Source organism: Coffea arabica, chromosome 1c (genome assembly GCF_036785885.1).
Source record: "Coffea arabica cultivar ET-39 chromosome 1c, Coffea Arabica ET-39 HiFi, whole genome shotgun sequence".
NCBI lineage: Eukaryota > Viridiplantae > Streptophyta > Magnoliopsida > Gentianales > Rubiaceae > Coffea > Coffea arabica.
In genome coordinates this window covers 56,449,466-56,462,404 of record NC_092310.1, presented here as the reverse complement: position 1 = coordinate 56,462,404, position 12,939 = coordinate 56,449,466, and the positions used below count along the sequence as shown (strand labels likewise).

At 38.8% G+C, this 12,939-nt stretch overlaps 2 protein-coding genes across 2 annotated transcripts; one reads left to right on the top strand and one right to left on the bottom strand.

The window, feature by feature from the left end:
- The first annotated feature begins 1,121 nt into the window (after window positions 1-1,121).
- Window positions 1,122-5,071, top strand: LOC113732137 (probably inactive leucine-rich repeat receptor-like protein kinase At5g48380). The gene is made up of 3 exons (XM_072080663.1): window positions 1,122-1,719; window positions 2,457-3,451; window positions 3,773-5,071. Exons 2-3 carry the CDS (start codon window positions 2,615-2,617, stop codon window positions 4,787-4,789), a joined length of 1,854 nt encoding a protein of 617 aa, XP_071936764.1. The 5' UTR covers window positions 1,122-1,719; window positions 2,457-2,614; the 3' UTR covers window positions 4,790-5,071.
- A 4,012-nt stretch (window positions 5,072-9,083) lies between these two features.
- On the bottom strand, window positions 9,084-10,816 carry LOC113732147 (UDP-glycosyltransferase 74G1). The gene is made up of 2 exons (XM_027257797.2): window positions 10,020-10,816; window positions 9,084-9,936 (listed from the first exon to the last, which is right to left on the bottom strand). Exons 1-2 carry the CDS (start codon window positions 10,662-10,664, stop codon window positions 9,196-9,198), a joined length of 1,386 nt encoding a protein of 461 aa, XP_027113598.2. The 5' UTR covers window positions 10,665-10,816; the 3' UTR covers window positions 9,084-9,195.
- Between the last annotated feature and the right edge of the window lie 2,123 nt (window positions 10,817-12,939).

Sequence of the window (12,939 nt, the reverse complement as noted above, 5' to 3'; positions counted from 1 at the left end):
GTAAGAAAGATTAATCCTTAATAAAAATCTCATAACTAAACCCTATTGAACGGTTGGCCACCGCATTAAGTGCTTTTGTGGAGTAGAGTTTGAAACATGACTTTCATTAGTTGCAACCTACCAAAAGAAGACAGAAAATACACTACTACTTTTATTGACAGTGTTTTAATTTCCGTCGATCCATGAAATGTCAAAAAAAAAAAAAACTAATAAAAATCTCCCGGTCGCCATCGCTGTGCGGAAGAGTATTTAATGACACTTTTAGTCGGAGGATACGTTCTTGGCCATGCTGCTGGTACAATTTGTATTCTGGATTTTGCAATAGAAAAGATAACCAAATGAATTTTCCTACGTCTTCTTCCACACGGAAAATATCGCAGATGCATTCAGGAATGCTAGAAATTGGATGACTAGTCTGGCCTACGACTGCGACCATCTTTAGTGCATGACTTCAAACCTTAACTGAAATATGCAAGGCCTAAGTGTAAAAGATGTTCCTGCTCTATACAAATTCTGGTAATGTCCTGAAGTTCTTCATCCACCCCCTCTCCCCAACTGCAAATTTCGTCACAAGCCAAGTATTAAGCACCTAAATTTTTAGACTTAAAAAACTCAATGGCCTTACTGTTGTCTCCTTTCAAACTTCTGATGCAGCAGTATTAATGGTCTCAAGCAATTCTTCTGGGTTTGTCAAGCAGGGGGTTCTTGAATTTTGGCAATTGAGTTATTGGGCAGTACGATGAGTAAAAATTTTTACTTTACTAGGTCTTTAAATCCATCCATTGAGGACCAAAGGGGAAGGAATATGAAATTCGAAAGACCATTCTTCAATACCCTTTGCCAGTAACTACTTGGCACATCCGAATGAATCTCAGTGTTTGATAATATTTAAGTCAAGAATGGTTATAGAATAAGAAATTGTGTTTATTAACTTTTTTAAACACAAGTCAAAATTGATATAGTTAACGAAAAAAATTTGCATATAAATAAATTGAGTGTGATTCAGACTGTTTTAAGTTCTGCTTTAATGGTAAGAAAGTCAATCTCAAACACAATTTTTAAACTTGCAAAAAATCATCAAGCTAAATTTTTGTTCCAGAGTTAAACAATTCTGAACTTGCAAAATGAAACTCGTGTTGTCTCGAATTTTTAGTGCACATAGAGTGTGAAAGGTTCGAGGCAAGTGTGAAAGTGGGAATTGGAGACGATAAAGAAGGATCGGCAGTCAAAGACTTTAAACACGCTTTTGTTTCGCAACCACTACCAGTACAGTACAAACGTATGTCTATTCCTAGCAGCAAAGAAAGTCAAGCACTCCAGTCTCCTTACCTTTCTTTCCTTAAGCTTCCTTTATTGCACCAGTCTCGGTCGTCGCCGTGACTGTTTGTGTTTGTGTTTGTGTTTATGCTTGTGTTTGTGTGTGTGAGAGAGAGAGAGAGAGGGGGCGGGGGGACAGAAAGAGAGAGCTTAGGAAAAACTAGTAGTACTGACATTATGGAATAGCCTGATAGGCATTGCTTCTTTGACCCGATCCCCTCAACAGTAAAAATCCATCATCTCAAACAAATCTTTCTTCTAGCTTTTCTTCCCAAAGACTTGATCTTTTTTCTTGTCCATCTGAACTGCAGTCGGAAGTCTGAAGACCCATTTGCTGAAGGCCATTATAAAGATTCACACCGGCTGTAAATATATATCTTTGCTTGCTAATCTTCTTTTGAGGTAGCTATTCTGATTTTTCAGTTGTTTTAGTGCTTGTATGCTACGCTGTAAATTGTTTCTTGGAAAGCAATCTGTAATTGGGTTTGAATCGTTTGAGTCAAGTCTTGCCTGTCCTTTCGGGAGCTATATTGTGTTGGTTGTGAAACTTGTGATCAATCAATCAAGCTCTCAACTTTATCAGTGGAGAACAAGATTTCTTTTTTATGTTGATTTGAAGAAACCATTCTTGCTTTTGTGGATCCTTAAATTTTCAGTTTAGGGCTCGACAGCGTCTTAGTTGCAGGTTTTGTCGCTATCCTTTTAATCGTTGTTTTTTTTTTTTTTAAACTTCATTTTTTCCCTAAAATTGTCCTCATCCATGTGGAACAGATTTTGCTCATAACTTTTTCATTAATTTCAAGATTTCAAATGGATGGGTAGCCTTATGTTTGTTTTTTTCTATAGTCGGTCTTTGCTGCATCGAGCTGGCCTCCCCCCCCCCCCCCCCCCCCCCCAACAGCCACACCACAAAAAAAAGAGCAAAAAAAAAACCCCCCGCCAAGGTTTTGCATCACCTCATGCAGTTTTCTGGGGTAATTAGACATAATTTCCGTGGTCTATGTAACATGCTTTTACTATTATTGTTGAACAGACACATGCCTCTGGTTTCTTGAGTTTGTTTTGAGACTGAAATTATATGCATTAGACTTAAGCGTTCCTTATTTATATCCTTGTCTTGATTTTTGGATGTTTTGCAGAGTGCTGATTTGTTTCTGTTGGTGTGGATTTGGTTTGGGGACCTTATGAGGCTTGGAGTTTCCAAATCTGTATATACAAGTATTCTGTGTGCCAATCAACCATATAAGTAGTTTTTCATCCCTTGGACTATTTAGTTTCTGCTTGTGCCTTGACGAGGATGTCACTTCATAGACGAGCTCTTACTGCTCTTGCTGCTGTCCTTGCCTGGTTTTTTGCCAATGCTTCTTTCAGTAATGGTAATCCGAGAGATGTTGAATGTCTGAGAGCTGTAAAACAGACGTTAGAAGATCCGTTGAATTCCTTATCTACATGGAATTTTGACAATGCAACCGAAGGTTTTATCTGCAAGTTTACTGGAATTGAATGCTGGCATCCAGATGAGAATAAGGTGTTAAATGTACGACTTTCGAGCATGGGACTCAAGGGGCAGTTTCCGCGTGATCTTGAAAATTGCTCAGCTCTGACAGGTTTAGATCTTTCCAGCAACAACATCAGTGGAATTATTCCATCTGACATCTCCAGTATAATTAAGTTTGTTACCACTCTTGATCTGTCCTCCAACCATTTATCCGGACAAATCCCAGAAGGTCTTGCAAATTGTTCATTTTTAAACAGTCTTAAGCTGGACAACAACCAACTAACGGGGCATATTCCTCTAGAGATTGGTCTACTTGATCGACTGAAGACATTTAGTGTAAAAAACAATCAGCTGACTGGGCCTGTTCCAGCGTTTATAAATGCTAGTGTTAATGCAGACAGCTATGCAAGTAATCAAGGGCTATGTGGGGGTCCGCTGCCGGCGTGCCAGGGTCCTTCAAAGAAACCACGGACAGGAATTATTGTCGGGGCAGCTGTTGGTGGGGTAACCATTGCAGCTTTAGGGGTTGGTTTTGGAATGTTCTTCTTTATGCGTAGGTTGCCTGGAAAGAAGAAGGAAGATGATCCTGAAGGAAACAAATGGGCAAAGAGCATTAAGGGTGCCAAAGGCACCAAGGTAAGATGACTATCTGTGCCTCTTGCAGTCGTATGATTATTTTTTTCCCTATTTAAGTATTTCGACAATATTATGCATTGGGCTATTCGCCTGACATCCAAAGAATTTTCTGAATGCAAGTTGCATGCTAGTTTTAACTGTTTTGTGTCAATGCTGTACGAGGTATGTTAGCGCTTAACAATCTCATGAATAACTGTACTGATACTCAGTTGAACTATGTCACATAATTGATTGAATAAGTTAGTGTTATATGGTAATTTTGTTGTCCTTATTAATGACCTGTAAGTCCATCATTATAACACCCAATCCTCTTATTTCCAGCTTTCAATGTTTGAGAAATCAGTTTCAAAAATGAGATTAAGTGATTTAATGAAGGCCACCAGCAATTTTAGCAAAAACAACATAATTGGGTCTGGAAGAACGGGTACTATGTACAAGGCATTACTTGAGGATGGAACATCACTCATGGTGAAGAGGTTGCAGGACACTCAGCACTCAGAGAAAGAGTTTGTTTCTGAGATGGCTACTTTAGGAAATATAAAGCACCGCAACTTGGTTCCTCTCCTGGGGTTTTGCATGGCTAAGAAAGAGAGGCTTTTAGTCTACAAGCTTATGCCGAATGGATCCCTCCATGATAAACTGCATTTCCCACATGATGCTGACAAAAAAATGGATTGGCCTTTGAGGCTTAAAATTGCTGTTCGAGCAGCTAAAGGTTTTGCATGGCTCCATCATAATTGCAACCCTCGCATTATTCATCGAAATATAAGCTCCAAATGCATTTTGTTGGATGTTGACTTTGAACCCAAGATATCTGATTTTGGACTTGCTCGGCTTATGAACCCCATTGACACTCATTTGAGTACTTTTGTCAATGGAGAATTTGGTGACTTGGGTTATGTTGCCCCTGAGTATACAAGAACCCTAGTGGCCACTCCAAAGGGGGATGTCTTCAGTTTCGGTGTTGTGCTTCTTGAGTTGGTTACAGGAGAGCTGCCTACCTCTGTGGCAAAGGCACCAGAAAGCTTTAAGGGAAACCTGGTGGAATGGATTTCCAATCTATCAATCAACTCCAAACTTCACGATGCAATTGATCAGTCTTTGGTTGCAAAGGGTTATGATGGTGAGCTTTTCCAGTTTCTCAAAGTTGCCTGTAGCTGTGTACTGCCTGCACCCAAGGAGAGGCCTACAATGTTTGAAGTATACCAGCTTTTAAGGGCCATTGGACAGCGATATAACTTCACCACAGAAGATGACATTTTGGTGCTTTCAGAAAATGGAGATGCAGATCAATTACAGGAGCTTATTGTTGCTCGTGAAGGAATAGAGATGCAATAAAGGTATGAGTAGGTGAGATAGTATTAACGAAACCATATATATGTAACTATCAAAAGTTGTTCATTTTCAAATAAATGTTGATAAATCGTGTGAGCCGTTTGGTTATTAGTTTTGGGTATCATGCTGGATCACTTATAACGTGGCATGTGATTTTGCTGAATATCTTCTTATTGTTGTGTAAGCCTTAGATTAGATCTGTGATACCAGATTGTTGGGTGATCTGTGGGTTGATTCTGCCTCTGTCTTTTGTTATGGTAACTGTCTTATCATTCTTCTGGTAAAGTTTATGCTACGAACCCTTTGTAAAGTTGTACTTAATGCAACATGGCCCTGCTTGCTAGACAACGTTCACCAATGCACCTTCCAAACAAGAGGAAGTTCATACCTCTCTGGGTTATCAAGGTTGCTAAAATATAATCTTAGCTATGAAATTCCATTTGGCAATATAGTTTTCTTCTCTTGTTTGCCATTTTCTCATGATAGTATCATTTATTTAAAGTTATTGTTGTGTAAGGCTCAGCATATATTTGGATATTGCAGTTCTTCTATGTTGGGGTTGGGATCATTAGCTTGCCTGAGCAGTTTGTTTATGACATACTTTCCTCACTCTGTAGCTCTGTGTGGATGTATTCTTTCGCTTTCATGTTGAATTTGCTTTATTAGCATCCTAGACGAACTTAAGCATGCTGTGCTGCGTTTTTTGTTTTTGTTGTTGTGCCTTCACTATATTTTTCCATTTGTTTATTTGCTTGTAATTTCTGTTAGGCCCAGCTGGGGATATAAGCTATAATTTAAAATCTTCTTGTGATTCTGTATTAATGTACAGGGTATGAAGTCCATGGTTCCTTTTCTCCTCCTTTCTGGTTTCTGCTTGAGACCTCTTCTGTCCCTACTCTCTCTTCTGGAGTTATATGTAGAATTCACCAGAATTACACCAGCGTCATTTCTTTTTTTTATGTGTTTTTTGGTTTTTTTTTTGTGGGTGTTGTGTTTTTTTGTTTTTGTTGGGCGCGGCGGGGAGTGTGTGTGGTTTTGGATGGGATTTTGAACCTGAATCTCAGATTCTTCCATTCTTCATGCACATTGATGCATCCAAACTTACTAACTTGTGGAACCTAAGAATATGATTCACCTGGAGCCCATATACGAAATTGAATTTTCTCTAGTGCTGTATGATGCATGCTGAAACTTGATTTATTGTGCTGTTGTGTGATGCAAGCTTACTGTTAACTAGTATTGAAAGACGCAATTTTTCAAGCATGGTTATCCTTTCAAAAAGGCTTGGATAATATATGGCACAACAACCAATAGAGTCTCAGATGGCCATGACAGTGTGTAATTTCAGAACAGCAGGGTATTGTTTCATAGTTAAAACTGAGAGAAACAAACGAGGCATGGACATTACAGGTTATGCCCTCGTTATATCACACTCGTATGTCTCCTTTATTCTTCCTTCTTCCTCTTTAATACCTCATTCCCAAGAGATAATATGGGTAGGGGTAGCTAAATATACCTCGCACAAGTGACAAATTTCTCGTGTGTTCCCTGCCTTCCCTTTCGTCAGTAAACCTTGTGGTAAATGTCCTACTACTTTATTGGGAACTTCATTAGGGGAGCAAGACATGCAACGATACACTTAGCGGACAGCGTCTATCCTGCCACTCTGCCTAGTTTGAAAGCACACTTGCATGGAGACATGCACACACACACACACGAACAATTAGAGACATGCACATGTACACGTACATAAATTGAAAGCAGTGATTAAGCTGACCGACAGCAGTAAAAAACGGATTACCTTTCCTGTACCTTTTTAAGGTTCAGTTCTTATGAGACTGTTATTTACTAACTCTATATTTTGTTATCCTGTTTATCTTTGATAGAGGTTCTGATATTGTGATTTTCTGTTTGGTTGTTGTTATTATATTGTTATTTGTTATTCTCTGCCGAGTAGTGCTTAACCTTTAGCATGCATTTGGCTAGGCAAAGAATTTCAATATCTTTTGTTTTGTGGTTTGCAGTACTTTTCCACTGTTATGCGGGCATTTCCATTTTTCTTAGGACATCATAGGTTTTATGGAACTTGTGTCTGTCTTCCCAAAATTCTTCCTCCCTCTCAATTTACCTGAATCTGATGCACAGGCTGAAGTTGCATTTTCACTCGGAAGTGTTGTCTGAAACATAACAATAATAGTATATCCAAATCCACGTCTTTATCTGCCGGAAGAAGTATCTCAACTTTCTGGAAAGCAAATAATATGTAGTCTTCGTTGATAGTTAGTTATATAAGGGATACCAAATACATTATGCAGAACTTACCAGCCTTGCTTTTAAGAGAGGTATTTGAGTACCAAAGCTATAAGAAAACTCAGATTCTCTGGTAACCACCATGCCTACTGGTGTAGACGGTGGTCTTGAGTTGTTAAGACAGTTTTGTGCTATATTTATAGCGTTCCTTTCCGATTGAGAATTTGCCAACTGAGTTTTCTTGAAGAGCTGTGTTGATTCGATTCGACCATTTGTATCCGCCCCGCCCCGCATCTTCTTTCTTCTGAGATGAGAAGAAGATGGCACCTGGTCTTTTTCTCCTCAGCTGATTTGGTTGACAGAGTGCTCATCTGAAGCCGGCTGACGCTGTTCCAATTTTGTGGTATTGGTCGCATCTACTGCGTTAGTTTACCTTTAAAATCCGACAGAGTGTTATGTTGTGTTTCTCCGACGAGCGTGGACAACAAACATGCCCCTCGAGTAGCCGGAAATGGTCAAATTGGTCACCGCCTAAACTCGCCGTTGTCGTCATTTTGTGGCGTCAGCTCTTATTGATGCGGGCGCCGGCAACTCAGAATTATGCCACGTAAGCTGTAACGCGCGAAAGAAAATAATAAAAAAAATTAAGAAAAAACATATAATAGCTCATTGATGCTGCGGAATCCATCCAAGTGGCAGGATGATCAGATGGCTGCTCCCATGTCGCTCTCTAACCTTGTGAGGTTTAAAATCTTCAATAAATTTAAAAATGATTCATGGATTTTGGTTTTAAGAGTCAGCTCAGCCGGCAGAGATATCAATCAATCAATCAATTGTGAGATTCGTTCTATTTCTTTAGTTCTTCCGTTCTCTAATTATTAAATAGTACAATACCTTAAACCTATACTAGCAAATCAAGTTTGCTTTTTTTTTTTTTTTTTTCCGGATGGTTTACTGACTAAATTGGACAAAATGATTTTACATACTCGTTTTAGACAGTCGAGCGACCTTGTTCACCACAAAAAAAAAAAAAATATTGGGTAATTAACTCGTGCCGTTTTGAATAATTTGGTGATCATTTTGGTCATTTACTATTTAAGATATATATTTCTTTGGGAGAATGATTAATACTTTTTTTTGAAAAATTTTTATAAATACCTTAAGAGGTTTGTTTGGATAGAGATTTATTAGTCAAAATTTATTTGCTTACATCATCATTACAATTTTCAACCCACCTTTTTATCTTCCCAATTATCTTTTTATCTCACAGACATCACATCATAAAAAGTGTTACAGTAAAAATATCTCAAATAATTTACAATCCAAACAGAGCCCTTGTTTCATGCGAAGATGAATGGACTGAAGTGTGACCCAAAATTGTTGAACCCCAAAAAAGTCTACAATATCTCTTAGAAGAAAAGTTAAAAGGGAATAGGAATATGGGATGGGATATGTTGTGATGATGCTGTCCCATCTTTCAAAGTGATCATACTTTGGTTTGCCAAAAAAGGATCTTTTCAAGTAAACGGTCGACTTGACAATCTTTCGAAGTAATCATATATCGCCCAAAACAAAAAGGAATAATAATATCTTTCAAGCAAGCACAGCAGCCGACTTAACGCTTGACAATTACTACTAATTAAAGAATTCTTTGCTGACGGCGGGTGGTGCTTTCTACATAAATGATTGGGAGCCGGAAGAAGACACGAGGACGTAGAACGGTGTTGGACCGGCGGTGCAAGGCTTGTAATGATCAGAAACAATTCGACGGCCAACATCTGATCGGAGTCATTTGTCAGTCGAGTCAAGTGTTAACTGTGTCTGTGCGAAGATGTGACATGCATGAAAACCGAGAGGGAGTAGTAGAAGATTTCATTAACCGATTACTTTGTAAACGATATAAGTAAGTATTAACCGCAGTTAGCACGTAATTTTTTCCTCTGCTATAGTATTCCCATGCATTATTGTTCTTTTTTTTTTATGTTAAACTTTCACAAGTTCGTCGCAATCTCATCGCACACAGCAAAATACACGAGAGACATTGCAATTTACAAGCAAGAAAAATAAAACTACTTTCTTTTCTTAATTTGAGAAAAATGAAAAACTACTAAACGATGATAAAGGTACAAAAGCAAGAACAATGGAAAATCTCCAATTTGTCAAGCATCTGGTTGTCCGGCACCGCTAATTAATTCGGCTACAAATTCATCAATATTCCTATCAGAACTCCCACCCTCATCAATAGCTTCCTTAGCTAAAGTCTTCCATTTGATGCCATTCTCTTTGATCTGCTTTCCCCTTTCTCCCTCCATAATCTCCCTTATACAGGAAACTAACGTTTCCCTTCTCACAATGCCTTTCTCATCAGCAGCAGCCCTCACACCAACACCCCAAACGTCCTCAATAAACTTAGCATTGGTGGGCTGGTCCGCTAACTGCGGCGCTGCCACCACCGGCACTCCTAAACTCAATGCCTCCATCACCGAATTGAGCCCACAGTGGGTAACGAAACATGCGACGGATTCATGTGCTAATACCTCAAGCTGTGGACTCCATGTCACCACCAACCCTCTCTCCGACGTCTCATCAACGAAGTTGCTTGGTAGCTTTTCCTTCTCAAGCGCCCTCACCACCCATAAGAATCTGAATCCGATCTCCATCAAAGCGGAAGCTATTTCCTCGACTTGTTCTGCTTCGATCCCTATCCAGCTACCGAATGCCACATAAACAACCGAGTCCTTCGGTTGATTGTCTAGCCAGTTGATGCACAAGCTGGAGTCTGGCTTGAAGAGATTGATCCCATAACCTGTATCATCCTCAAGGCGTTTATCCAAGTACATGGATGGAACTGTTGGACCCACTGTCTTCACTCGCCAAAGTCTCGCCATCCAATTCACCGCCTGTTCAAGCATAATACACTAATTGGTTGATTTACTGTTACTGTGCAGTAGATATAACCAGCACAAGAGGATGAAAAGCTTACATCTTCCTCCAATTTGTGGAAATTGCTGAGGATGACCCAATCTGCTTGATCAACGTTGGAGAACTGATTGACAAGTATGTGACGAAAATCAGGATACGAATCGGGAAGGTAGATAAAGGACGGAGTTTCCTTTGGTTGGAGCAGCGGCAATCCAGGAAGGGAAATAGGTGAGTCTGAAAGAGGGACCGGTAGAAGCCCATGATAAACATGGTAGTAGATGCTGTTTACAGCACAAGTTTGAGTGAAAAAAGCAGCCGTAACAAGTCCAAACCGCTTAGCTACATCAAGAGCCCATGTCAAGTGTGGATCATAAATCACGGCCTGAACTGGTTCGCCATCGTCTTCTAGTTTCGTGATAAGATCAGCCAAGGTTTTCGAGCCGACGGTGGCAAATTTTTCCACGTAGGCCTCGAAGCTTTCAGCTGCTGCATAGCCACCGTCGTCGTAGCCATCTGAAATGGTTTCAAAGTTAATTGACCTCTTAGGATCGGCGTGCATAGACTTGGACAGGGAGACAGTGTTGGCAAAGGTGACTTTGACACCCTTTGCCTCCAAACGCTTACAGAATTGGAGCAGGGGGTTTATGTGGCCCTGGACAGGAAGTGGCAGAGCTAGAACATGAACTTTGCTTGATGCCATCGTCATTTCCTTCGATTTTTCTGTGTATTGCTGTCCGAGTACTGCGACTACTAATGACTAACAAGAATGCCGTTCTTACCCGGTGGACCGCAGCCGTCTGCTGGCTGCCAGAGTTGACTTGTCAGAAAGAAAAAGATATGGAAAGGAGCTAGGAAGGCATTCCCCATGTATTAACTGGGGAAAAAAAAAAGAACTGCCAGGATATCTTGAACGTTGGCATATGATGATCTTCCAATTTCCAATGGTTTTAGATGGAATTTTCATCGTAACATATTTCGGGGACTGCTCTTGCAATATTGTAATTCATCCATCAGTACTTTTTTTTTTTTTTTTTTTTGTATTATCAAACAAACCAGTCATTGATTGGATGAATTTTCAAGACACAGTTAATATTTATGAAATGCTATGCAGAGACTCGTCAATTTTAGAATGGACTCATTCAGTATGCAGTCATCTTCCAAACAAGTTTTCTTTCTTCCATTTTTTTTTTTGGGATTTTTTAGCATATCTAAATGTTTTTTTTATACACAAATTCATTTTAGAATCCAAATTCAAATTGAAATGATCTGATATAGATCCAAACGACTCAACCTTCAACATTAATTTAAAGAGGAAACAAATTTGTTTATGTTTAAGAAGAATGCCGTTCAATTATAGCGGCAGGAATTTTAGATGAAGAACCTCTTAGAACGGTCTTACTGTGCAAGGCTTGTAATAATAATGATAATAATTGATTTTTTTTTTCCGGAAACGTTAGAATAATAATTGATATTTGCATGGGGGAGATAGGTACGTGCTATTCGACGGCTAATTGGACTATTGACCTCTTTTATGTCTTCTTTTGCCAAAGCACGTTACCGGCTATTGTCTTTTATTCTGCCATGGTGGGAGCCTGCTCTGCTGGCTTGCTATTCTAGTGGTCATTAGTGACGTTAGGTTAGTCGGCCCTTCTCATCAAAAAAAAACTCCAGCATCCTTTTGCCATGTACTCTCTCAGCCAAGACATGGAGTATTATACTTTGCTTCGGCCAACACTTTCTCAATTAAAATTAGGGTTTGGCTAATGAATGATTGAAAAATTCGTTGAAATAGTTTCAAGGGTTAATTTTTTGACGAAAGGTAAAATTAATTTGAGAAGGGATAGTAAATGTAAATGTGTGCATTGACGTGATAAATTAGTGTGTGTGTGTGTTTTTTTTTTTTTTTTTAAAAAATAACCTTAAAATCAAACATCAAACTTTACACTGAATCAACAATTCCCCTTGGATAATTAATCGTCGCAATAACTCGATTAGAGTTGATAGATAGTTGGATACCTAAATTATTTCAAATAATATTTGGCTTGCATCATAAACACATGCATTTTCCAACCCACTTTTTTATATTTTCAACCATATTTTTATTTCACATATATCAAATCATAAAAAGTGCTACAATAAGTATTCTAAATAATATTTCAAATAATACTCTATCCAAACAAATCTGTTAATTAATGGTCACGATACTACTGCCTATTTCTTTTCTTTTTTTTTTAAATCCCACAATAATAATAATAATAATAATAATAATAATAATATTTTCTTTCCCAAAAACAACAGAAGAGGATGGGACTTATTCTTAGTTGCAGCCGTCCTCAATCTGGAAGCTCCAATTGAAGCCTCTCTGTTCTTTTGTGGTCTTGTACGGAGCAAACACAACACAAGAATAAGACATGCAGTTGCTTGCTAAAAGCCAAAAAGAAACAAGAATATTTACATATGTGTTAGTTGCGTACCAAAACAGACAAGAGGAAGGGCCGGGGGAAGAGATGGAGACAGAGACGAGTTCACAAGAAGAAAAGTCGAACCATACTTTTCTAGTAGAGAGAAGAAACTAAAACGATTTTGATGAAAGAAAAAACGAACTTCTTGTAGTCTTTTCTTTCCATACAATCATAGATCTTGTCTTTAATTATATATATATATATATTTTTTCCACAAGCTCATAGAAATTATTTTCTTCATCCAACTTGATATTACTTTAACCGGAGCATGAATGATTGTCAGCAGCTAGCTGTGCATTACACCTACCATAATAACATATTATTAGATGAGAGTATTGTACAATTGCCCACCCACCCCCTTGACCCACCTTTCAAGCCGAGCTCCTGCTTGACTTTTTTTTTTTTTTTTTTTTTTTTCGGTTGAAGGGTATTCAGGCCTACAACTGATTAGTCCCACCAACTCTGAGGAGAACGGACTCCACCGATTCTTAGGAAATTCCGCCGGGTTGCCAAGCTCGA